The sequence below is a fragment of the Ammospiza nelsoni genome, chromosome 3 (genome assembly GCF_027579445.1).
Source record: "Ammospiza nelsoni isolate bAmmNel1 chromosome 3, bAmmNel1.pri, whole genome shotgun sequence".
NCBI lineage: Eukaryota > Metazoa > Chordata > Aves > Passeriformes > Passerellidae > Ammospiza > Ammospiza nelsoni.
In genome coordinates, this window is record NC_080635.1 from 44,131,570 (window position 1) to 44,153,998 (window position 22,429).

Sequence of the window (22,429 nt, forward strand, 5' to 3'; positions counted from 1 at the left end):
AAATATTTTGTGCAATTTATGGAAGTACCCATCTACAGTGAGGTGCACTCTACCTGCTGATGTGCACATTTCATCTGGCTGACAAGGATACTCATTATCTTTGTGAAAATGATGAATAACCTTTAACTCCTTGAGAAATTACTGCAAATGAAAGCCTGACAATGATGGGCTGAACCTTAAGTGATCCATTCTAGTGAGGTGAACAGAAATTGGAATGTATCCCTTCCATAGCACAGTATTTTTGGGTAACCACTTTGGTGCTTATGGCCAGGCAGGAATCTGTATTTCTTGGTGTCCAGGCATTACCTCACCCAGACAGAAGCCTGTGCACCACAGTCCTCCACACAAAAATCCTTTTCCCTGCTCCCTTTAGGCTTCCCATCAGGAAAGCCTAAACAAATATGGAGGCCACATACATATGGCATTTGGGGATGCAGATGTCTATCAGCATCTTTGTTAAACCTGCCAGACCTTCTTAATTTGCTTAGCTTTGTAACAATCCCCTGGTTGTATATCAACCCCCCCAGTTACATTTGCTGTCTGCATTGAGGTATCAGACAAAACTGTACATCTTTTAATTTGCAGGTTTGCTACACACTGGAGCAATGTGTTTACTTGAAACAGGTAAAAAGCTCTAGAGGGTGTTTATTATTATAGTAACTCTGCATTTGGGAGACCCTATCTGGAGGGGTCTCCACTGGTGCAGTTCTGGTGTCCCCACCATAAGAAGAACATAGAAGTAGTGGAGCAAGTCCAGAAGAGGCCACAAAGTTGGTAAAATGACTGGAGCACCTTCCCTACCAAGGCCGGCTGAAAAAGTTGTGTCTGTTCAGCTTGGAAAAGGTTGTGTGGAGACCTACAGCAACCTTCCAGTGTCTGAAGGGGCAAACAGTGATGCCAGAGATAGACTCTTTGGCAGGAACGTAGTGATAGGACAAGGAGTAATGGGTAAAAATTGAAAGAGGGAAAATTTAGGTTAGATATTAAAAAGGTTTTTTTCACTGTGAGGGTGGTGAGGCACTAGAACAGGTTGCCCAGGGTGGCTGTGGATGCCCCAACCCTGGCAGTGTCCAAGGCTGGCCTGGATGAGGCCTTGAGCAACCTAGTGTAGAGGGAGGTGTCCCTGCCCATGGCAGGGAGAACTGCGACCGATCTTTAAGGTCTATTCCCACACCTTAACATTCTGTTACTGTACTAAAATACTCAGATATGTGACAGCTTAAGCTAACTGGAAAAAGAAAACGCTGGCCCTCAACTAGGAAACGAATTGCCTTTTTCCTCCTCTTCCCTAACCTTAAGTTGCAACTATCCTGTGGTAAACACCACAGCGGCAGCCTCTGCCTGGCCCCGCCTCCGAGCCGGCCTCAGGCCGGGCAGGGCCCGTCGTGCCCGAGGCCTCGGGAGGCACCGCCCGCCCGGGGCGGAGCGGACAGGGGGCGAGCGGGGCTGGGGGCGGAGCGGGGCCGGGCTGAGGTGGGCTGGGGGCGGAGCGGAGCACGGGGCGGGGGTGAGGGCGGAGTGGGGACCGAGTTATGTCCAAGCACGTGTTTCTCACGGGACCCCCAGGTAATGAGGGCGGGAGGAGCCCGGGGAGCCGGGCAGGGGCGGTGGCGCGGCCGAGGGGATGGCCTGGGATACGGCCTGGCCTGGCCCTGACTGGCTTGGCTCGGCCCGGCCCGGCCCTCCGCGGCACCGGCGGGGCTGTGAGGCGCTTAGAGCCGGGGGAAGGCAGCTGCTGCCGGGCCCCGGGCTCCGAGGATGCCCCGGGAGCGCCTCCAGCTGCAGCTGGGCCCGGCACCGCCCGAGGTTCCGCGGCTGCGGGCCCGGAACTCCCCGCCCCGCTCCCCCCCCCTTCCATGTGTTGATGTCAGAGCTGTTGCACTAGTTCGTTTGTTCGCAGTAAAATGCCACTTTACCTCCATCCAGTCCTCCAAGGCATGCACTTTTCCAGGTGCTGTTGCTGCTTTGTTCCTGGCTTCTGCCCTGGAGTTAAGTGTTGGGGGAAAAAAAGAAACACCTCCTGGACAAGTAATCCTGCTTCAGTATAAACTGCAGCGATTAATAATTTTGGAGAGCTCATCTTTCCTGTAATTTAACTGTAGTGATTTAGCACTTCCAGCCTCAGTGAAGTGCAGGTGTAGGTAATAACTGGTGTCCCGGATGGGCAGGCCTTGACTGAAGCAGTGAAGTAGTTTGTCACGGTAAGGGAATCTGATTATTGTGGAGACTGAGTGGGACATTGTATGAGGGTCAAACTTTACGGTTGATAAAGAAATTAGCCAGTTATTATGATTGCAGAACGTTGCTTTGTGCTGTGAGAGTAAAGCAGTGGGCCTAATTCTCCTTTTTGTGAACATCTTGGAGATGCCTGTCTCTTTTAAATGCTGCTGTTGGTCTGAGATAGGAATACATTCCACCCACTTCACATGGGCTTTCCAACTACTTGAATAAAGACAGTCTTTCAGGAGATGCAGAGGTTAGGGCTGCTTAGGTCTTGTCTCTTTTCATTTACCTGAAATTGGATGTAGTGTTTTGATTAGCCAAATGCCTAACTTCAAGCTTCCTTAAACTTAGTTTGAATGACTCTAGCTTGTTTGGCAGTTTACTGAATGAATGTTAAAAAATTTGAGCTAGCAAATTCACTTAGCAAATTTAGTATAAATTCACTTACAAGAGGCAAGGCCTTGAAAATATGTAAGATAACTGAGGATGCCGCATTTGTCATTATTTTGTTGTTCAACTGCCAGGAAGCCCTTTTCAAATTTGAAAAGTTTGCTTAGGCATTTGACTACGTGGCTTTGAAGCCACAGAATATTTTGTCATTGGTATTGACTGTTAGGAAAGCAGTTCCTAAATCTGCTTAAAGTCTAAATTAGAAATTTGGTGTGTGCATGTTGAAATGATTTCTGTTGTCATCTTTAGGCATCTCATGTTTGGTCTGTGTTCCTTATCTCCAGGAATTCGAAGGTTTATTCTGCAGGATTATTTTCTATCATCTGAACTTTTTAAAGCAGTGGTTAAAAATGAAGTGATAGCACTAAATTTTGTGAGAGGCAATAAAGATGAGTTTAAAAGGAGATCACTGAGGGATGTACTTGTACTATGGCAGAGGAGAAAAACTGAAAGGATGTCTGGAACATGGCCAGTGTTCACATTGTAAAAGGTGCATCAGACTGTGCAAGGAGATATCAGGTGGCAAGAGTTTTAAGGACCTGTCTTAGGGTAAGAAAATTAAATTATAGGGTCAGAAGATAATGTCAAAAGAGACTTGAGGAAGTTTAAAGGAGTATCAGCTATCAGGCCTGGCCAGGTTGCTTTAGGTTTTATCCAGTCATGTCTTGAATACATTAAACTATGTGAAGATTGCACCGCCTCTCTGGGCAGCCTCATTCATGGCTTTATTGGCCTCACTATAAACAAGCTTTTCTCTCTATCCAGTCAAAATGTCTCTTGATTCTGTTACCAGAAGGAAAAGTTTTCTGTTGTTGGGACTTTGTAAGGATTTGGTATCTCAGGGACATTGAGTGCTTCTGATTTCTAGGACATCAGTGGAAGAAGTGTGTCCTTTGTGCCAGTTAGGCATCTGGTAATAGCAGTCAGCTTTGACCTTCTGATCTAAAAAGGGGGTGAACTTAGCTCTGATCTTAAAAGTAGTGAATATCAGTGGTAGAAAGGGAGATTCATCAGTCAGTCTTCCAGCAAGCTTGGCTATCAGTTTTGTGCCACCTACCTCGTGGTAAGTTTGTGGCCTGCTCATGCATCATCTAAGCTAACAAATTCGTTGTTAGCCTGGGATATTTGTACCATTCTGTGGTGAGACTTTACAGCGTCAGTACAGTGTGAATGTTAAAAGATACTTCTGTTTTTTCCTACTATGTAGAAAAAGTAATTTGCAACCTTCAAAAGTAATCAATGTTCCTGCTGAACTGAATCATTACTGTGGCATTTAAAAAAATGGGCTTTTAGTGTAGAAGAAGATTAATGCTGTGTGCTTTTTTCCATTCATTATTTTTAGGGGTTGGAAAAACTACTTTGATCCAGAAAGTCACTCAAGCTCTAAAATCCTCAGGCGTTCCTATTGATGGATTTTACACACAGGAAGTTAGAGAAGGTGGCAGGAGAACAGGATTTGATGTTGTCACTCTGTCTGGAAACCGAGGACCTTTATCAAGAGTCAGGTATTGAAGTTTTAATAATTGTAAGCAGCTTATTGTTTTATGTGTCTGCTCCAGTCCAAAAGACTGGAGCACGTTAAATGCTCCTCCAGAAGGTGATTTCCAGCACACACATGGCTTTCAGGGTCAAGTTGCTTGGTTTTTGTGTCCTGGCTGATGCCTATATTGTATATATAGGCAGTGTCTGTTGCACAGAAATATTGAAAATGTGCTGGGCAGGGGTGTTCTCCCTTACTGGCTATTTTGCATCAGATAGAGGAAACACTGCTGAGGCCAGGTCCCTTTGGGATGCAGTGAAGTAGCTTATTGTGGGCAGGGAGAAAGATTTTTGTGTTTCCACTAGCTGATTTATGGAAACAGAAGTGGAAAATGAAAAGGGAAATTGCATATAGCATTGTTTTAAAGAACATTTGACTGGTCCACGAAAGTCGTCTGAATTGTAAGAAAAAAAGGATTTCAGAGCCCCAGGGGGGGGCCTCTGAAGTGCAGAGTGCCTCCAACTCTCTCCTGATTCACTAGACTTAGATTTTCATACTTAGTGCAAAACTTGGTCTATGTCCAGTGTGACCTTAGCATCTCATTCACACAGAGTTGATGTGAAAATAATTTGCACTCTGCTAATAATGGAGGTGCACCTAGCACAGTGTGGTACAGCACATGCAAAGTGAGTATTTTTCCAAGATTAAGGGTTTTTCAGCCCATACTGAGATGATGCTGCTGTGATGCTGTCTGTAATGTCACATAACAAAATTCAAAGATCTGAACTGCAGACACGAGTTTTGATTTCAGTGTAAATGTACCTGCTGACTTCTAAATGCCATTGTCCTTCTATACACTGTTGAAATTTGAGCTTGCATAGTTGTGAAGGATGCATGTGGTGTATTTATTTTCTGACAGCAAGCTATCTGCAGTGACTTACTGCATGGCTTAGAATTTCTTTCCCTTTCTTCTTAGGAAGAATTAAGGGGATTTGATTTATTTGGATAACTTCCTATAAATTCACTTGAAGTGAGTTTAGTGAATTCTGGCTAAACTCAGTACTTTGTATATCTCTTTTTCAGTCCCAGTTCTGATTCTTCTGCTTCAAGACGCGAGTACCGGGTTGGACAATATGTTGTAGACCTTGTTTCATTTGAGCAGCTGGTTCTACCTATGCTGAGAAATGTGAGTATTCTATGAAAGCTGCTGATAAATGTATGCTTTATGATAGTCAGTGTTACTGGAAGGCCCTTTTACACAGCTAATTTTTGATACTAATTAATGGCCTGTTTCTTGGGTATATCTAGTTCTGATGTAAGTCAGGGTCAGGAAGCTGGAGGGACAAATCTGGCTGGTTCTCTTGTCATTGTTGTGGTGTTGGAGAGATTGCAGTCCTTGGACCTCCTTGACCTGAAGAGGCAGCGGTAGGAAATTTCTTCCTATGTCACTGTCCCATACTGGAAAGCAAACAAAATGCACAAGTGGCTTACCACAGAGAACTGGATGGAATCAGTGGGTCTAAGAAAAAGGCTTTTACTGCTGCTCTTCTTCACAGACTTTTTTTCCCCCTCTTCCTGATTCCTGTCTTCCAAGAGTAGAAGCATTTGTTTCTTGAATCCAGTGAGTATTTTTGATTACCATTGTATAAGTACCTGCAGACTGATAATACCAGCTAGATTATTTGGGATTTAGCCTGCTGCACAAGGAGTGCTCTGGCTGTGACAAGACTTCCCACACAGTCTTTTTGCTATCCTTTTGCTAATATTGTGTTACTTCTTTTTTCTTCTCCTTCCTCTCTCTCAGTCCAACCTTTCCCCTCTCCAAAATTAAACAAGAACAGATTTGATTTTGGCAATAACATACCACAAACAGTGTGCAGCAGCTGCTGAACTGTACTCCTAAAAAAATCCTGTTGTGATTTTTCTACACTGCCAAAGCTCAAGGGGACAAGGAAGAAGGGATTTTTTGGTGGACTTAAAACAAAAAGCCCAAAATGGTGCAAGGAGCAAAAATGAGATTGAGGATCTGATTCTTGTTTTCGTCAAAGAACATTGAAGTCTGAAAGTAGGAATGCAAGGATGTTGGGGTAAGGGAGAAGGGAGGTAATAAAAAAATGGGACAACTTTTATATGTTAAATTTCACTGTAACCATATTTATTATGTGAGTAAAGAGAAGGATAGTTTATTTAAAAATACTTCATTAGGCCAGTGCTGTACTTGGAATCCTTTTACCACTGAAATCCAGGAGAGACCTTCCTAGAAAAGTGTTAGCAGTGTTGAATTTTTGCATTACTTATATGGCTTTCTGTAAGTACAAGAAAGTGAAGAGAAGAACTGGGGCCAGCACAGTCATACAGTGCATGTGCCCATCCTCATAGAAAGTGCTGCTCATCAGTTTTGTGGGAATGTGGTCACACATGAAGATGGCCCAAAAGGAAAGAGGAGAGTGAGGAAGATGATAGAACTGAAACAAGGAGAGACTAATGAGGAATGAGGGTAGCAGCATCATAGGTATGTTCTGGTTTGATGAGAGAGTAGCACAGAATGGACACATGCCCATTTAGGCTTGAGGATAAATTCAACTCTGAAGGCTTTTTTCATTTCTGTGAGAATAGGCTAGATCCTACAATGGAAGATCTCTCTAGTTCTGCAAACTTTATCAGGCAGGACAGATAGTTTTTTCAGGTTTTTTTTTCAAAGCAAAATACTCTCTTCCTCAATGTGTGACCTAGTGACTAGTATTGGCTTTTTGGCTCATTGATCTATGAAAGGATTTTTAGATAAAACAGCTACTCAGGAGGGACTTGGCTTGAAATGATTTTAGGATGCATGTTATACAGTTCTTTCACTTTCCCAGAAGCAAATACTTTGCCTTCACAAGGGGATATGTTTCGATCTTTTTTTCTTTTTTTTTTTAGTTTCTGTACTATATGTTTTATATTGGTACATATTCATGGATCTATAATGGTTTGAATTGAGTTGATTTTCTCCTCACTTCTACAAATAATGGAGTGCAGTTCTCAGTCACTTTTACCAAAATAGGGTAGGCAGTGCAGTTGAAGAGTTCCTCTGCTTTGTGAGCTGCCTTTTCCTCAGTAGCAATCACCCTTGTTTTCTCCTGGGCTTCCCTGCTGCTCCAGCTGCCTGCAGCACGGCACTGCTTGGCACAGCATTCACTTCATGGCAAAAACAAGCCTCTAATTTGGTTAAAACTGTGTCTCTCCTGCTATCCAGTGGCTAGGACTACAGAATAAGGTGTATCTCAATATGTGTCTGCTCTAGTGTGAGAGAGGCTTGCAAATGACTTGGTTATTATCCAGACAGCTTTGAAGACAGCCAGGAGCTCAGAGTGAAATGCTCCATCATCCCAACTACAAGAGGAGAAACTTCCAAATCTAGATTTAATGGAAGTCTTCTTTTTAGATACCTGTTTTGTGTGACTACTGATCACATAATTAAATGTAATCACTACATGCATAATTTAGTGGGAAGAGTAAAGTTTTTAAAAATTGCTGACCCTTCGAATGATTGAGAGCTGCTGTAGGCAAAGTGCAGTTCTTAATTGTCAAGTAGCTCATATGTGACCATTGTGAGATTCTGCTTTACAGAAAATCTGATGTTAAGGATATTTCCTATTGTAGTTGGTATTTATACTGTATGGTTGTTTCCATCCTTCCAAAAATCTGTCCTAAAGAAGAAATTACTGATTTATAAGTCTGTCATTTACCAGCAGTAGCTTTGACTTCCTGCTTTCCCCTGTATTACAGTTGAATTTGTTTCTTTTGGAGGTATTTGTTTTTTCAGCATAGAGAGTATGTCTGTTGCTTGTTCTAAGTTTTGCTGTTTACAGTCTCTTGGTGCACTTTTCCACAGGTAAACCATGGTGGTGACACAGAGAAAAGAATTTGTGTCATAGATGAGATTGGTAAAATGGAGCTCTTCAGCCAGGCTTTTATTCAAGCTGTTCGTCAAACGCTGGCTGGCTCGGGGACTGTGGTGCTTGGAACTATTCCAATACCTAAGGGAAAGCCACTGGATCTTGTTGAAGAAATAAGAAGTAGGAAAGATGTTAAAGTGTTCAATGTGAGTAATATTTAATATCCTTAAAGAGCTTTCTGCTCTAGGTTACTGGTTTATATTTGGCTCTGTTTAAAAACTGTTACTGCCAGTTGATAGCTGTGGGTAGCTTGCATGAAATAAGTTTTTTAGTTTCCATTTTATTCTTAATGGGCAGGTGTTCACCTTATTAAAAAAAAAATCCCATTTGGCACTCACTGTAGCTGTCTCACACAGCTGGCTTTGCTTGTGTGGGGCTGCAGAAGTAATGCTACAGTTGTTTTAAAAGGTTTCTTTGCTGTAGTATTATTGCTGTATAGGTATTCATTATTCCTAAGAGTTAAATCTTCTAAAGTACAGTCAGATTTTTAAGCTTTTTTTGTTTTTTTTCCATTCTGGCTTGCAGAAATATTACCAGTAGTCATATTCAAGGAAAAAAATAAAAGGAAAAAAGCAGCAGTGGAGTTTCCAGGAATGATTTATAGAAGAAAGACAGTTGTAAATGGAGTGTATTTTCTCTGGAGTCAGTGAACCAATTTTGGAATTCATTATGTTACTTTTACAGGCATAATTTTCAGAATATTACGGCCTCAGAGTACATTTCTGATCAATTACAGGGCAGTTCTCAAAAACTTACCACAGCAAAACTTAGCCTGTTCTTAGGAGTGCATGTGTGAGGTTTCCTTAACATCAGTAAGTGTCCTTGATGCTTCACAAAAACAGGGGTACCTCTCACTCCTTTGATTTATGTTGTTTCCTATTGAAAGCTGGCTTAAAAACCTGCAGTGCTCAAAGTTCCTTGGCTTTACTTTAATTGAGGGTCCCATCATCATCTTCAGTTTCTGTTTGTATATTAAATGCTGATGTAATTAAATGCTAAAGCTACAGTAGGAGCAAAGATGAGAGATTATTCCTTTCCTTGCATAAGCATTCAACTCCCTTCATTCCTTTCAGAGATAAACCCCCAGGTTTTTCCACTACTGAGCTGATGTGTGTTTGTAGTCAGACTGTTGAACAGAAATAGACATAAATGTGAATTTTGTATGAGTGGCTTTGCAGGGGTAGGACTGGGGAAGAGGGGATGGAAAAGCCTTGCTGAAAATACCAGTCATTCCGTGCTGGGGCTGCAGTCATGGCAGGACATGGTGCATGCATTTGGTCCTCTTGTGAGAGGAAACGGGGCTGGAAGACAGCATTTGGCTTTTCAAGGAAGCTTTTGAGGCTTCTACTGTCTTGTTTTATCAGGTGATATTCAGAGGGCAGGGGCTACTCAGCCCTTGGTTTTCAGCTGTTATCAGTCTGCTGATAAATCTTTCTCTCAAGTACTGACTCCAGCCAGCAAAAATCTTTGTGTAAATTTCAATGGAGTGGTCTTTTCTCTAGCTAAAAGATCCTCACTAAAACAATGACCCATCCTGTTCATGCTGCTGAGATTAGGACATGTATGTTTCTTTAGTGAAACAGACATCTCTGGTGAATCCATTAACCAAAAGCATGGATGTGAAATGTGTGACAGACTGCAGCCAATCCCAGGTGTCACAGACCTGCTGAGCTGAAGTCTCGTGCAGGAGAGCACCTGTCTCTCTTGCTCCAGTGACACACTGCATGCTCTTTCCCAGCTGGTTCCAGTGTGTGCATGAGCGGGAGCAGAACCTGCCCGGGGGGAGTCAGAGGTGTCAGCAGCTGAAGGGGATACTGGGTCACCAGCTGCTTTCTTCAGCATGGCATAGGGAAACCTGGAGTGCCCAAATAGCTCACAATCAGTAATTTCCTACTAACTTGGATGGTGCCTGCAAGTGTACAGAAGTAGGTGGCTAACTTCCAAAAACATTCTGCCTGCTTTGTCACTCAATATGGAGTTAAGCTGCATTCAAATAGCTCATCTCAGTTTTTCATCCTGCTCCTAATGTCACCAGGACAGTTCTGAGGAGAGAACAGCTGTTTGGTGTTTTACAGTCCCTTCTGTCTTGAAAGCATATTTTGTTGGTGTAAGTGGGCCCAGATGCCCTAAAAGCAATTCAGCATTTGGTCCCAAATGTTTAATTTATTATGTTTAGGGCACTTAACGATAGGAGCTCTGATATTTAACACATTTGTTTCTATTCTTACCCAGTTCCATTTTGCTGAGAACTAAACTTTGCAGTGAAACTACAGAGGCTCTTTTTGCACTGCCTGTGTCTGTGTAGATTTGCAGACATGGTGGCATGAATAGGATCAGGTTATCCTTAGCAGCTGGCAGACACTAATTTTCTCCCATTTTCTCATCTATTAATTTTGCTTGCTTGAAACCCATTAGTGAAGTATGGTTGCATATGCCTATTAAGAAAGAAAATAGTTAAATGGATAGGGAGAAGAAAAGGTTCCATTTGAACAGATTGTACATGAGTGGTTTCCTTGACGGTATTTTTAACAGTTAGAGGAAGAAAGCTTTTGTCCTCTATAGTTGCCTGCTTGGAGTCTAGGTGGCAATTTCCTCCAAATTACATAAATGCTTAATAAAAGCAGCATCTACAGTTATTTTCAACTCCTTTCTAAAAACATACCCATCTGTTTGTACATTCAGTACAGATACTGGGAGGTTTGTTCTCTCTGGGAAAGCTGCCTGCACAGAATGTCTCCAGATCTTAAGAGGGGACTTATATCTATCAAACAGCCGTTGTAAAAATTTCCTAGCACTTGGTGCTTTCTCTCTGCTGCTCTCGCTGGACTTCTGGCATATAGGTATGGAAAAAGGACAGATAAAATGTAGTATTGTTTCTGTTGGCTGTGAGGGAGTGGGAAAAGCTATTAAATTGTACAGAAGGTCCTTTGAAAGACAGGATATCAGTACACTTGCTGTGAGATTTAGTTTGGCTCATCCAGTGCTGTGTATTGTTTACCTCAGGGTCCCAATAGCCTTACTGAAGAGCATTCTTTGTTGTCTTGCTCTCTTTGTTTTTGTGGGGTTTTTTGTTTATCTTATAAAGCTTGGACTGATTCTCAGTAAAAACAGTGACATTTTCAGACAGATCTTCCTTTTCATTATTCTTCTCTCCTGCCCTTTTTTTTTCAGTGTCACTTTTTCATTAGTCCCATGTTGATCTGCTGCCTTGAATTCGGTGGTAGGTGAGACCACTGTCTGTAGATTTTCCAGTGTTGGTTTACAGCACTTGGCTAGGATGTGGGTGACTGTAAATAGTGGTAGCTCCTTGGGCCATATTACTCAGCTAGAACTGTCACCTATTTAACAACAACAGTAATAATAATAGTAAAACTTTGTCTTGTCATTATTGACTGTAGTACTGGAAGGGATACAAACTCTTGTGCTCACATCCTAAATGCAGATACAGGGAGTGCAGTGGAGCCTTGCTGGTAGAGAGTTTTATGCTGTGCATGGTGTTTTGTCTGTTTCCTCATCAAACAGCTTTTTTACAACTTTGTATGAGGCCTTACTTATTTTTTCTGCTCACGTGTCTTTGTCGGATTTCTTCCTGCCCTCTCTGCAGGGATCTGAACAATGGGGAAAATTTCTTAGACTTTTTAAAACGAAGCTTTTGCTGATGCTTCACAGTTGCTTGTTACCCCTTTGCAACTGCAGTCACCTCCCCAGTTTTGTTTGAGTGAGTAATGCATGGCACAGTGGGTCACAGGGCTCTGGATCAGGACCCAGTCTGTCAGGAAGGGATAATTTACACACACACAGCCCCCAACTCTGTGTCCCTGGGAGCTGAGCTGACTAGCAAGCACCAGCACAGCTGGCAGTTTACACTCATCTGTATTCACATCTGCTGGACTTGAAGCCCAGCATTCCCATGGATGGTCAGCCAAAGGCATCTCTCAGTGTGCTACAGAACACTCCAGCTTGCTCAAATAGTTTCATTTATTTTCCAAGGTGTTTCTTTCCTGTAGCAATAAGGTTCCTCAGAGTACAGAGTTATGCTAAGACTGTTTTAATTTTTTTCTTTACAGATGTTTTTGACTAGATCTGTCATCTTAATAAATACAACCCTTTGAAGTAATGAAGGGATAAGAGCTCTACTTTCTATTAGGAAAGTTAAATTTGGTAGTTGAAAAGGATTTCTAGTAATGACAAAAGTACATGCTGGTTCTTTGAGTGATTCTTGTTAGTTACTCAAGTCCTGAATAATACTGCAAAATACCACAGGCAATTAAATCACAAGATCACTAAATATTCAATTGCAGCTTTGGTGGGTTTAGCATACTGTGTTCGCAGTAGCAGAAGAAGGCAGGTGTTTGACACTCAACATTCCTGCACTGAAAAGAAATGCATTGGAATTTCTGCTTTGATATTTTTTTGAAGTAAACATTTGTATAGAAGCTATTCATGAAATGACATCAGTTTTAATTTCTCTTTCCCTAGGTTAGTAAGGAAAACAGAAACAGCATTTTGCAAGACATCTTGGCAGCTGTGGAATCCTGCAGAAAATGAAGACCTTTTCTGTCCTGTAAACACTAAAGCTTTCATTTCAACAAAACATTACAACATTTACTGGATGGTTTAGAGTCTGTCCTTCCTGGTTTTGCCCCCTTGAGGCTTCACTGGAGCCTTCAGGCTAAGCAGAGTAAAGCTGGTAATACTCTAAAATGGGATGGCAGGATTGTAATGTATTCAGTTCACTGAATTGAAAAAAAATTGAACAGATGTGTAGCTAACATCCAGTTTTAATCTGGGTGTTTGGAAGTTAGATGGTCAGCTCTGATCCAAGTTACATGTGAAAAGAACTAACTGTAAAATCTGTTTAAGATCTGAGTGTGTTCAGATCGCTTCAATATCTGCAACATAGCCCTGGTGCAACAGAACAGAACCCTTTCCAAATGTAGATGAGTCCTGCCTGGTTTATGTATGAGTGTAGCTCTTGGTGACCCAGCTTGGGTGTATTCAGGTGTGTTTTAGCATGGGTGCTGACAAATCAGCAGGTAGAGGGAATAAGCAGATGTGCTCTCTCCTCCTACCCCTAGGCACCCCTGTCTGCAGTTGCAGTATAAGGAGGGTTATCCAGAGCTTCAAGGAAACATCCTGTAGTCATGAGTGACATTTACAGAATTCCATTTTGGGAGGAAAAATAGCCAAGTCTACCCTCTCTTACATGGCCCAGACACTAACTGATACGAGGTCTGCATTTTGAATTAATTTTCAGTTTTCTGGTGGCAATCCTGTCCTACACCCCCTTACAAATAATGTATATAAAAATCTTCAAGTCCATGAAGTTAATGAAATCTTGTGTTTTCAAGTTGAGTTTAAGTCATGATTGACTTAATACTGTATTTGTCTATATTAATTTTACAATCTGTTATGTTTATTGATACTTACGTTTGTTTGGGCTTTTTTGCCTCATTCAATTCTGTACATGCTTAATGGTGAAATAAGAAGTGTTTGAGAGTATTAGACAATGTGTTTCCCTGTGAGGACTGCAAATGTGTTCAGCAAAAGTGCTGCCAGTTAATCAGTTTTGCATGTTTGAAAACAGAATTCCCTCCTAGGTTCACACTATTCATTGTAAAATTTATGGTCATCTCTGGCTGAAGAAAGTTGTTAAAAATTTAGTTGTTTCTTAACTCTTTCTGTTCAGTTCAATGACTGTTAATTTGAGCAAACTATTTAAAGGCATCTTCAAGTACTATTTTATTGATTTATTTCTGTAAAACTGACACCCAGAGTTGTATAGGGCTGGATGGGGACAGGTATTTTTACAGATGGCCTGCAGACACCTCCTAGGAGCATAGAGGGAATGTCCTTTTGCTTTCATGTATGCAGAACAAGGGTCTGGTACAAGCATTGCACCTCCACAGGTGGTAGGAAGTGCATGCCATGTTAAATGATGCCATGGGCTCATTGCCTCACTGCCTTGTTAGGACTGCCTGTCTGCCCAAATCCATTTAGATGGTAGTACTTACTGTCTTCATCATGCTTGGGGAAAAAGAAAACTCCTGTTAGGGTCTCCACTTGGCAGTGTACAGCTTGTGGCTGCTGTTTGCAAAATAAGGTTGTGCTCTAAAGGCACACTAATCCCTTAATTACTTCAGGCATTCTACTCAGCCAAAACACCTTTTTAGATGTGGAGGACTTGGGACCAAAGTAAACTCTGTCAGGGCTGTGTGCCATAGGTTTTTGAACAGAAACCTCTCTGCACCTAAGTGTTGGATGCCCTCCTGTTTCAATGTTAAGTCTCTTAAGCTGTAAGATATGCTGCAAAAGAATAGTTCTTTCAATGATTAAAGAGTTGTCCAAAATCTAGCACGGTTTTAGTGGGACTGCTGTTGAGTCTTAAATGAGGAGTGACCTTTAAAGCTAATTTAAAAATGGAGAGATTTGACATTGCTCTGGTAGAGGCCGAAGAGGGGAGTTCTGTTAGGAGTCAGTTTTCTGAATTCTGGTTCAGCCAGTATTGCTGAGAAATCACTTAAAGTGGTTTTTATTCCCCATAAAAGTAGATATATTGCCCTGCATGTAGTGCCATGATGCCTGCTGTAGTCCCATCCTTTAGTACAGTGGGAAGAAAAAAAACACCAAACAATTACAACAAGAAGTTTGGGGAAGTTTTGCTCAGTGCCTATAGTACTTTTAATCCATTGTCTCATGGTTTTGTACTGAGGCTAGACAGTCCCTAGAAAATGCAGGTGGATTTTTCCTTCTCTGGAACTCTGAGTGAAATATCAGCCCTTTTAAACTAATGCATATTTTTGCTACTGACATCAGTGTATCTTGTTTTCTGCTACCTATCTCAAGATTGGTGAGTGTCATTACTTTGTTGTCCTTTTTTTAAGCCTGTTTTCTCTCTGAGTTAGAGTGCTTTTCAAGAGAAATAAAGAGAGGTTCTGTGATCTGTGTTCAGCAGAAGGATGCAGATGACCTTAACAGTCATGTCTGGCCTTTAAATCTCAAGATTTAAATTGTATCTGAAGATACAATTTGCCTGTTTCAAATAAACATAGAGTGAGTGAAAAAGTTGTATTTCCAACTGCATGTAAGTTTTTATGACAACCTGTGCTTACTTTAAAGGTAAAATTTTATTGTCTGGTCTTGGCACTAGTAAAATACTTTGAAGGCCTTGAGAGCACTGTAACAGCAAATGGAGCATTCACAATTCCCCTGATGGGCTGATTTTATTAATAGCACACATTTGGTGAAAAGCACCTCTGATGTACCAGCTAGATTCCAGATGACAACATTAGTGCACCTGCAGGTTTTAATTGGTGCAAAAAAGGGGTGAATGTGAGGTACCAATTACTGTCTCAGAGCCTGAGAATCAAGGACGTTTTTGGCACAAGTCTTGTAATTCCAGCATAAAATTGCACACAGCATGGGATAAACAGGGCCTGCATTATTTATCATGCATTAGGCAATTTTTGACTTGTAAAACTGAGAGAGAGAGGTGAATCTTTGATACTGGACCTACTGCAAAGTTAATTATAAGTAATATGTCTGTGTTGCAGATTTAAGGATGTACAAGCACTAGTGAAACATGGTAATTAAGTACTGGCTCCTAATCCAGGGAGTAATCTAAATATGGCAATAATTGGGTATTTTAAAAAATGCATTGAAGAGAAGATGGTTATCACATGTTGGAGAATCTCACTGGTATTTCTAATCTTCTATAATGAGCTGCACAAAATTCAGCTAATCTTTAACTTAAATTTTCTAGTAAGAGAAGAGCTATCAGTTGGTGGGCTGGAGGCAAATACTGGTGACATTTCTTCCCTTATTCTAATAAGCAGTTTCTTAAAAAAGCTGTGAATGACATCACAGTGTCCTAAGAACTTAATAGTGTCAGAAAGTCATTCATAGATATTATCTAGTCATCATGTCAAGGGAAAAAGATTGACATTGGTAAGTATTTTTCATTGAGATTTGTTTTCAGTGAAGTGAGTACCAAGATTTGGGAATGGGGTGAGACTTTGCAGCAAGAACTTCAGTTCCTCACAGAGAAGTTGCATGGCACTTCAAAATGGAGGGAACAGCCAGCACCTCTGGTTTTTAGTTTTGGATGAACAGAAATGTACTTTGCAGACTATATCCATCACAAGTTCCTATTTGCTTGCTGTGGTGGGAAACAGCTGAAGGTCAGGCTGGGGCTTGCCAGTGTTCCTGGTGGATGTGAGCAGTTCAGCACCCTGTGCTTGGCTTTAGTGAAAAGTTACTGAAAGTCTTTTTGCCAGATCTTCAGGCCATCTTTCACCATTACAAGTGTAGCAACTGGCTCTTCCTATATGATGTAAACAAGAGTCTGTTTGGGAAAGGAAATTTTAGGAGAACAAAATGTGACGAAGGTGAGAATCCGTGCTTAGTGGGAAGGCTGAAGTACAGTGTTTGTTTGTTTTACCATATACTCATTATCCTCCCTCCTGCAACCTGTTGTGTTGTTCATGTTCCTCTCTGGTTGCTGAGGCAGTGTGAATAAAATCACGCTTAGTGTTTCTTTCCAGCAGTGATGTTATCTGAGGGTAAGCTGGGGGGAGGGAGAAAAAGCCTCCATCTCTTCATCCCTTCTGACTTGTCTATGAAAAAAACTGCATGTACAAATGGTCTTGTGGATTAAGCACTAGATTTCCTCAAAGGATGCATTCAGCTTGCTAACAAGATAGGAACATCACTATTTTCATGTTGTAGAAACAAAAACATTCTGGACTAGCTGAGTGAGGTAAGTGGCCTCCGCAGCTCTGGAAAAATCAAGCATAGCACCTGATGCAAAAAAACCCTGATGGAACTCTTGGTAAATGGTCCTTACATGGTGGTAGCAGCATCCTTCCTGCATCACAGCTGTAGCAAGAGATCAGACATGTAGACAAACTGTTAAGCCTGAGCAACTTTAGGGCCAAGTTTTAACAATATTCAGATCACAGATGACATGAAAGCAATGAAAATTGTATTTGCTTTTCATTTAAAGGCCAAAACCTGCTCCAAAAATGGTGTATTTCCATCTTGAAACTCTGAGGCACCTTGTGTGTGAGGTTAAGTATTGAGCTGTTTTTCAGGAGTAAAGGTGTCACTCAAAGCCTTCACGTGTATATGCCTTTTGGTGTTATGCAGAGCTGTTTGGAGCAGCTTATTGTTCAAATTAGGCTTTGTGTAAAGGTTAGGTTGCTGTTTATTAGCTTGGTGTCCATCAGAGCCCTTAAATGCACTTTCTGTCCCAAGCAGAGTTCACTGGGTGTATCTCTACCTTAAACCCTAGTTTAAGATGTGTTTAATCAATACAACCTCATGCCTAGTTGCAGGTTTCATTTCTGGCCATTATGTCAGTTTATTCTGTAGGACTGTCTCATATTTAACACTGATGCATACAGCAGTAATCTTATTACTATAACAGCAGACTGTCTCCAAAAATATGGAGAAAAGTAACATGGAGAGTTTGTGCTCATTTTGATTCTTTTTTCCTATGTTACTCTTGGGTTTTCTCAACCTGCTAGCTACAATAGCAACTTTAAGGCAAAATAAAAACTCTAAGACATGGTTACAAAAAAGGAACTGATTTTTGAATTTTACCTTGACTCCTGTTTTTCCATGCTTGCTTGCTGACTCCATAAAGGTGTTAGAACCTGCCCTTTCTGGCAGCCACCCTGTGCAGGAGGAGTCTGCACTTCATGGCATAACTGCTGTCCCCAGGGAGTTGTGCTCCAGGGGACAGTGGGAAGTCAGGAACTGTGAGGCAGCTGCATTAGTTTAGGATGCAGTACCAGAGGCTGTGGGGATGGTGGAGCCTTGCAGAAGATGTGGTGCAGGGGGAAGGCTGTCACTGGGCCTCGATCCATGCTAAGCAAGTACAGTGGTTGCTGCTGAAGGAATTTGTGCAGTCATTCCCCAATCTGGTTTATTACACTTGAGTTGGATACACAGAATAATTTAGGTTGATTTGGACTACTAGAATTACTTATTTTTGATGGAAATTAATTCAAACTTAAAGATGTGAAAATTGGAGGCCTAAGTGATGCTAGGTGAATATGGGAAAGTTCTTGGTGCTTTCCAGAGCCACCTGTTTGCCCTGCTTCCATGCAGGAAGACAAAGCAGTGATGTTTTATCCTGTGGACTGCCATGCAAAAGCCCCCAAAGCAGAACTGGGACTGGTGGCTGTTAGTAGGAGTCTACCTCTATAACCTCCATCCTTCATTTGTAATGAAGCACTTAATGAACAGTGTAGTGGGACAAGAGTCATCATCAGCCATAATTGGCCAGAAGGGAGCAGCTGAATTCAATTTCCTCTTCCACATCTCACCTGGATGTTAGTGGAGACATTAGTAGGGCCTAACTGCACTGATGACCATGTGTCTAGAGGGCTGTATATGAATACTCTGCTTTAGTGTTTGTGAACATGAGCAGAATTTTCCTAGATTGTGCTAAGCTTTATTAATCAACTTATCAAGATCTGAAGTGAAGTAAAAAAGAATGGGTTTCTTAATCTTGTAAGGCAGAAAGCAAGTGAGAACAATTGCAAACAGAAGACCCAGAAACAGCTGCCGCACAAAACATACTTGGATCATTTTATTTTCACTCAGTCTTACTTAGTTCTACTGCTCAGATCTGAAGTGTGGCACAGTAGGAAGCTCAGAATGCAACTGAGTATTGCCTAACAGTAATGAGACTTAGCTACAGCATCTCTTGTTAAATCTTGTTAATTGGGACAAGACAGCCTGGCTGCACATCATTGTGTTGAGATTTAGAAACACTCTATGGTAGTTACAGTAAAGAGGAACAGCAAGACACTGATAGCTGCAATTTTTTTTAATTGAAAAAAACACACGCGTGTTTGTTTAGACTCTGTAGTAGAGGAAGGATTTGTTGTAGCCTTTTGGGTTTCAAAGTAGTCATGCATTCCTGTAAATTGGTGTTTCTCAAACCATGTGAAGGCATGGCCTCCCTTTTTGTATCATCTGTCTTTATTGGCAGCAGCTCAGTTTTCTCTGGAGGAGGGAAATCAGAAGGCTTTGTAATTACTGGCTACAAGTGTTTATGGACAGTGAGCTGTGTCCAGCAATTAAGAGTATTTAGCTGTTCCCTTCCCAACACAAACACTTCCAGACAGTAATTACAGCCTGCTTTGCACTTTTCCGTCCTTGAGGAGGATTCCCCATGGCCCTTTTGCGACTCCTAAGGGTACTGTTGCTTAGAATTTGAGAAACACTGCTGTAAACCAAACAGGAGCACGAGATAATACCTAATTTATGCAAAGCTGCTTTGCAAATAAGGTGCACCATATGCTCTGAAGACTTTCCATGCACTGGATACTTTCTCTTCTTACACTTTTGTTAATTGGTGTAGCGTGGCTCGTTCACACAGTATTTCAGTATGGCTGCATGCAGTATATCAGTCTGAGATGCTGTGTTGCTATTCAGCATTAGCACCTGCATAACACATCAAATAAAAATGAGACTTGCTGTTCGAAAAAAAAATCAGATTTAGCTCTAATGTTACAGGACACTGTACTGTCCTTTTATGTATTCATTGCTTCTGCTCTTAGTTGCCTCTTGCTATATGTTATATACCAAATTTCAATTAGTTTGCATGCAATCAGCTGTTTAGTTATGGCAGGAAAGAGATGTCTTTTGTGTGCTTTTCACTGAGTTATATTATTTCCTACTGTATTCGTTTGTGATTCTAACCATTCCAGGGGAAGGAACGTTAAACAGGTTGTATTCATTGTTCTAGGATTTACAAGAACCTGAGATGAAGTGGCACTGTGTGTTTTTTAGGATATTTTCCAACCCTACCCATGCCAAGGCCATTAGCTGAAGAACATCTGCCCTGTAATATTCTTGTGTGGAAGTTAGAAAAATAAACATTTGGAGGTTACTATTACATCGGAAAGAACCTAAACCTATGTGCAGTCCCTGACCTAACTGTATTTAATGCTAAGAAGCGCGTGGCCCCTGTGCCAGGAAGGCTCCTCACTGCTCCTCAGACAGGCTCTGCTGGGAAGCCGTGTCTTCCAGGGCCATATCTTCTTGGCTGGCCCTCCTGCACTCCACGTTCCGACTCAGGAACAGCGCATGGGCCGGACCCGCCTCCCGCTGGGCTCTTGGCTCTGTGGTATCTGCTACTTCACAGGTCTCGGTGGCTTGCTGGAAAGTAAGAAAGATAAAAGTCAACTAGTTTAGGAAATTTCTAAGTAACACTTCAGCTATTTTTTGAAGTGATGGGTGAAAAAAGTTTAAAAATTGACATAGGGATGTCATTCTGTGAAACTCCATGGGATTCTTAACATGCATTATTCACAAGGGAGTTCTGAAGAGGTACTTGTCACACTTTGTGTAACGCATAAATTTGGAAGGAAAAGCAGACCAGGAGCTGGAGGTTTAGTACCACAGATGTACATGTATAGAGAACTGTAAAGGAATTTGGATTGAAAAGGACTTCTGGAGGTCATCCAGTCCAAACTGCTGCTTCAAGCAGGGCTGACTTCTAAGTTGTTAAATCGGGTTGCTCTGGAGCTTGCTTTATACACCGAATTTTAAATCCAACTTACAAAGAAACCTTTTCATCAAAACTGGAATGCAATTATCAGTCTGCAAACGTTAAGCACAGTGCCGCCCCACTGTAAGGAGTCCATTAGGATAAAAGCATTCCAGAACTTTGCTGTGTGAACGTTGAAATGAAACACTTCCTCTTTACTGCTTTCAATCAAATGGGCACCTGGACTCTGAGCACTTTGGCCAGGATTCACCTCATCTAAATTTCACCATGTGGTCTTGCTGTGTCATTTAGGCTACCAATGGCTGGCAGAGAGATACAAATCTCCCAGGGGAGATTTTCCTCCTAATAGCTCCAAGGATGAAGGGGATGGAGGCCTCTTCACTGAAAACAGAAGCCTCAACAACAACCTACTGAGACATCATGCCCAAATTTTAGATAGCCAGAAGCTTGACAAGGTGAATCCTACCATTACTACTCACTTTCACAGACTGGCTGAGTTCTTGAAAATTAGGCCATAAACTCCTAAGAGCTGGAATTGTGCCTTCTCATTGGATATATTCAGCTGTATGTGTAGAAATATTAATATTTATTACTGTAATTAAGCAGGATTGGACCCAGGTGAGTAACATTCAGCTGACTCCTGCTGAAGTTCATGCAAAACTCTAGGGAACCACACCACACATGGTATTTTTGGGTTGAGAGCAAAATACACTCAGGCCAAGGGGCTTTTCACACTTGAGGTTTGGAGAACTCTTTGGAAATTAGGCAAGTTATACACGGTTCAGGAGCATGGTAACAGAAAAGTGCTTGGGACTAATATCTGCAGACACCTCCTGTCACCAGTCTGGTTTCCATTTCGATAGGCCAAATGCAAAACTCTGCCTAATTATGTTGTCTAATTGCAGTCACCCTTTATTTCTAGTCCATCTTCTCATGTTTCTGCTTTCTGGTGCTGAGGTCAATTTTCAAAATTCAGGGCAGCAATGGATAGCAACCAAAGTTAAATAAATACACTTAAATAAACAATAAAACAGTAACTACAATGTGAATTGAATTTTTCATGGAAGATAGGAATAAAGCTGTGAGTATATTGGGAAGAAGGCTGGAAGTTTTTTGTGTGTAGTGTTTTGCTCTTTGAAAATGCTTAATCACAGGGCATACCGGTTTCCTTTGGTAAATATTTCATACAGGATTCCTTTGACTGACTTTCAGCAGCAAGGTTTCAGGTCTTAGATTGAATTTCTGGTCAGATGGAGGGACAGAACAAGTGCACTGTTCAGGGTAAACCATTCCTTTTCCGACAGATAAAATAATTTTAAGTCCTGCTGATGCCTCAAGTTTTAGCTTTCCTGTTTTTGAGATTCTGTGCTGCCTACAAGTGTAGCTCTGAGCTTCGTATATAAGTGCTAGTAAGTCCTCTTTGCAGGGTAGGCAGAAAAAACAATCCTTTTCCAGCTTGAGACCAAGGACAACTCTTACAAGCCTCAGGCCCAAAAAGTGGGGAACTGAAGAGAGCAGACAAGAGGATGGGGCTTCATAACCCAAGGCTGTAACTGGACAATTATCCCAATACTCAAATGGACCAAAAACTTATAAAAGTGTGAAACATGTGACCAGTCATCCATTTTGGGTCCATCTTGGTGTAGCCCTGGCCAGGCTCTTGTACTGGCCAAGGTGTATCCTTTAAGGCCTTTTAATAAATACCTACTTTGTTGTTTTAGCTCTGTCTAGTCTCTCTTCTAGGTCAGCCTCTCAAGGCATCACTGTATAACACTTAAAGCAGGCAAGGAAGGAGCTATTTAGTCTGCTGTG

At 41.6% G+C, this 22,429-nt stretch overlaps 2 protein-coding genes across 2 annotated transcripts in view; one reads left to right on the forward strand and one right to left on the reverse strand.

Moving 5' to 3' along the window:
* Positions 1–1,503: 1,503 nt before the first annotated feature.
* On the forward strand, positions 1,504–17,672 carry NTPCR (nucleoside-triphosphatase, cancer-related). The gene is made up of 5 exons (XM_059468871.1): positions 1,504–1,566; positions 4,016–4,178; positions 5,237–5,339; positions 8,028–8,237; positions 12,571–17,672. The coding sequence occupies exons 1-5, from the start codon at positions 1,533–1,535 to the stop codon at positions 12,637–12,639; spliced, it is 579 nt and encodes a 192-aa protein (XP_059324854.1). The 5' UTR covers positions 1,504–1,532; the 3' UTR covers positions 12,640–17,672.
* Positions 17,673–18,388: 716 nt separating this feature from the next.
* The window catches only part of PCNX2 (pecanex 2), a 152,946-nt gene continuing 148,905 nt past the window's right edge, over positions 18,389–22,429 (reverse strand). Inside the window, exon 34 of the mRNA XM_059469294.1 lies at positions 18,389–20,265. Within this exon, the coding sequence (XP_059325277.1) occupies positions 20,092–20,265 (174 nt within the window). The 3' untranslated portion in view covers positions 18,389–20,091. The remainder of the gene's footprint in view (positions 20,266–22,429) is intronic.

What these genes read in the sequence shown, in the direction of transcription:
- NTPCR (XM_059468871.1), top strand. Translation starts at nt 1,533, where the DNA reads ATGTCCAAGCACGTGTTTCTCACGGGACCCCCAG. An exon ending in GTTTCTCACGGGACCCCCAG is followed by an intron (nt 1,567 to 4,015) that starts GTAATGAGGGCG and finishes CATTATTTTTAG; the next exon opens with GGGTTGGAAAAACTACTTTG. An exon ending in TTCTACCTATGCTGAGAAAT is followed by an intron (nt 5,340 to 8,027) that starts GTGAGTATTCTA and finishes ACTTTTCCACAG; the next exon opens with GTAAACCATGGTGGTGACAC.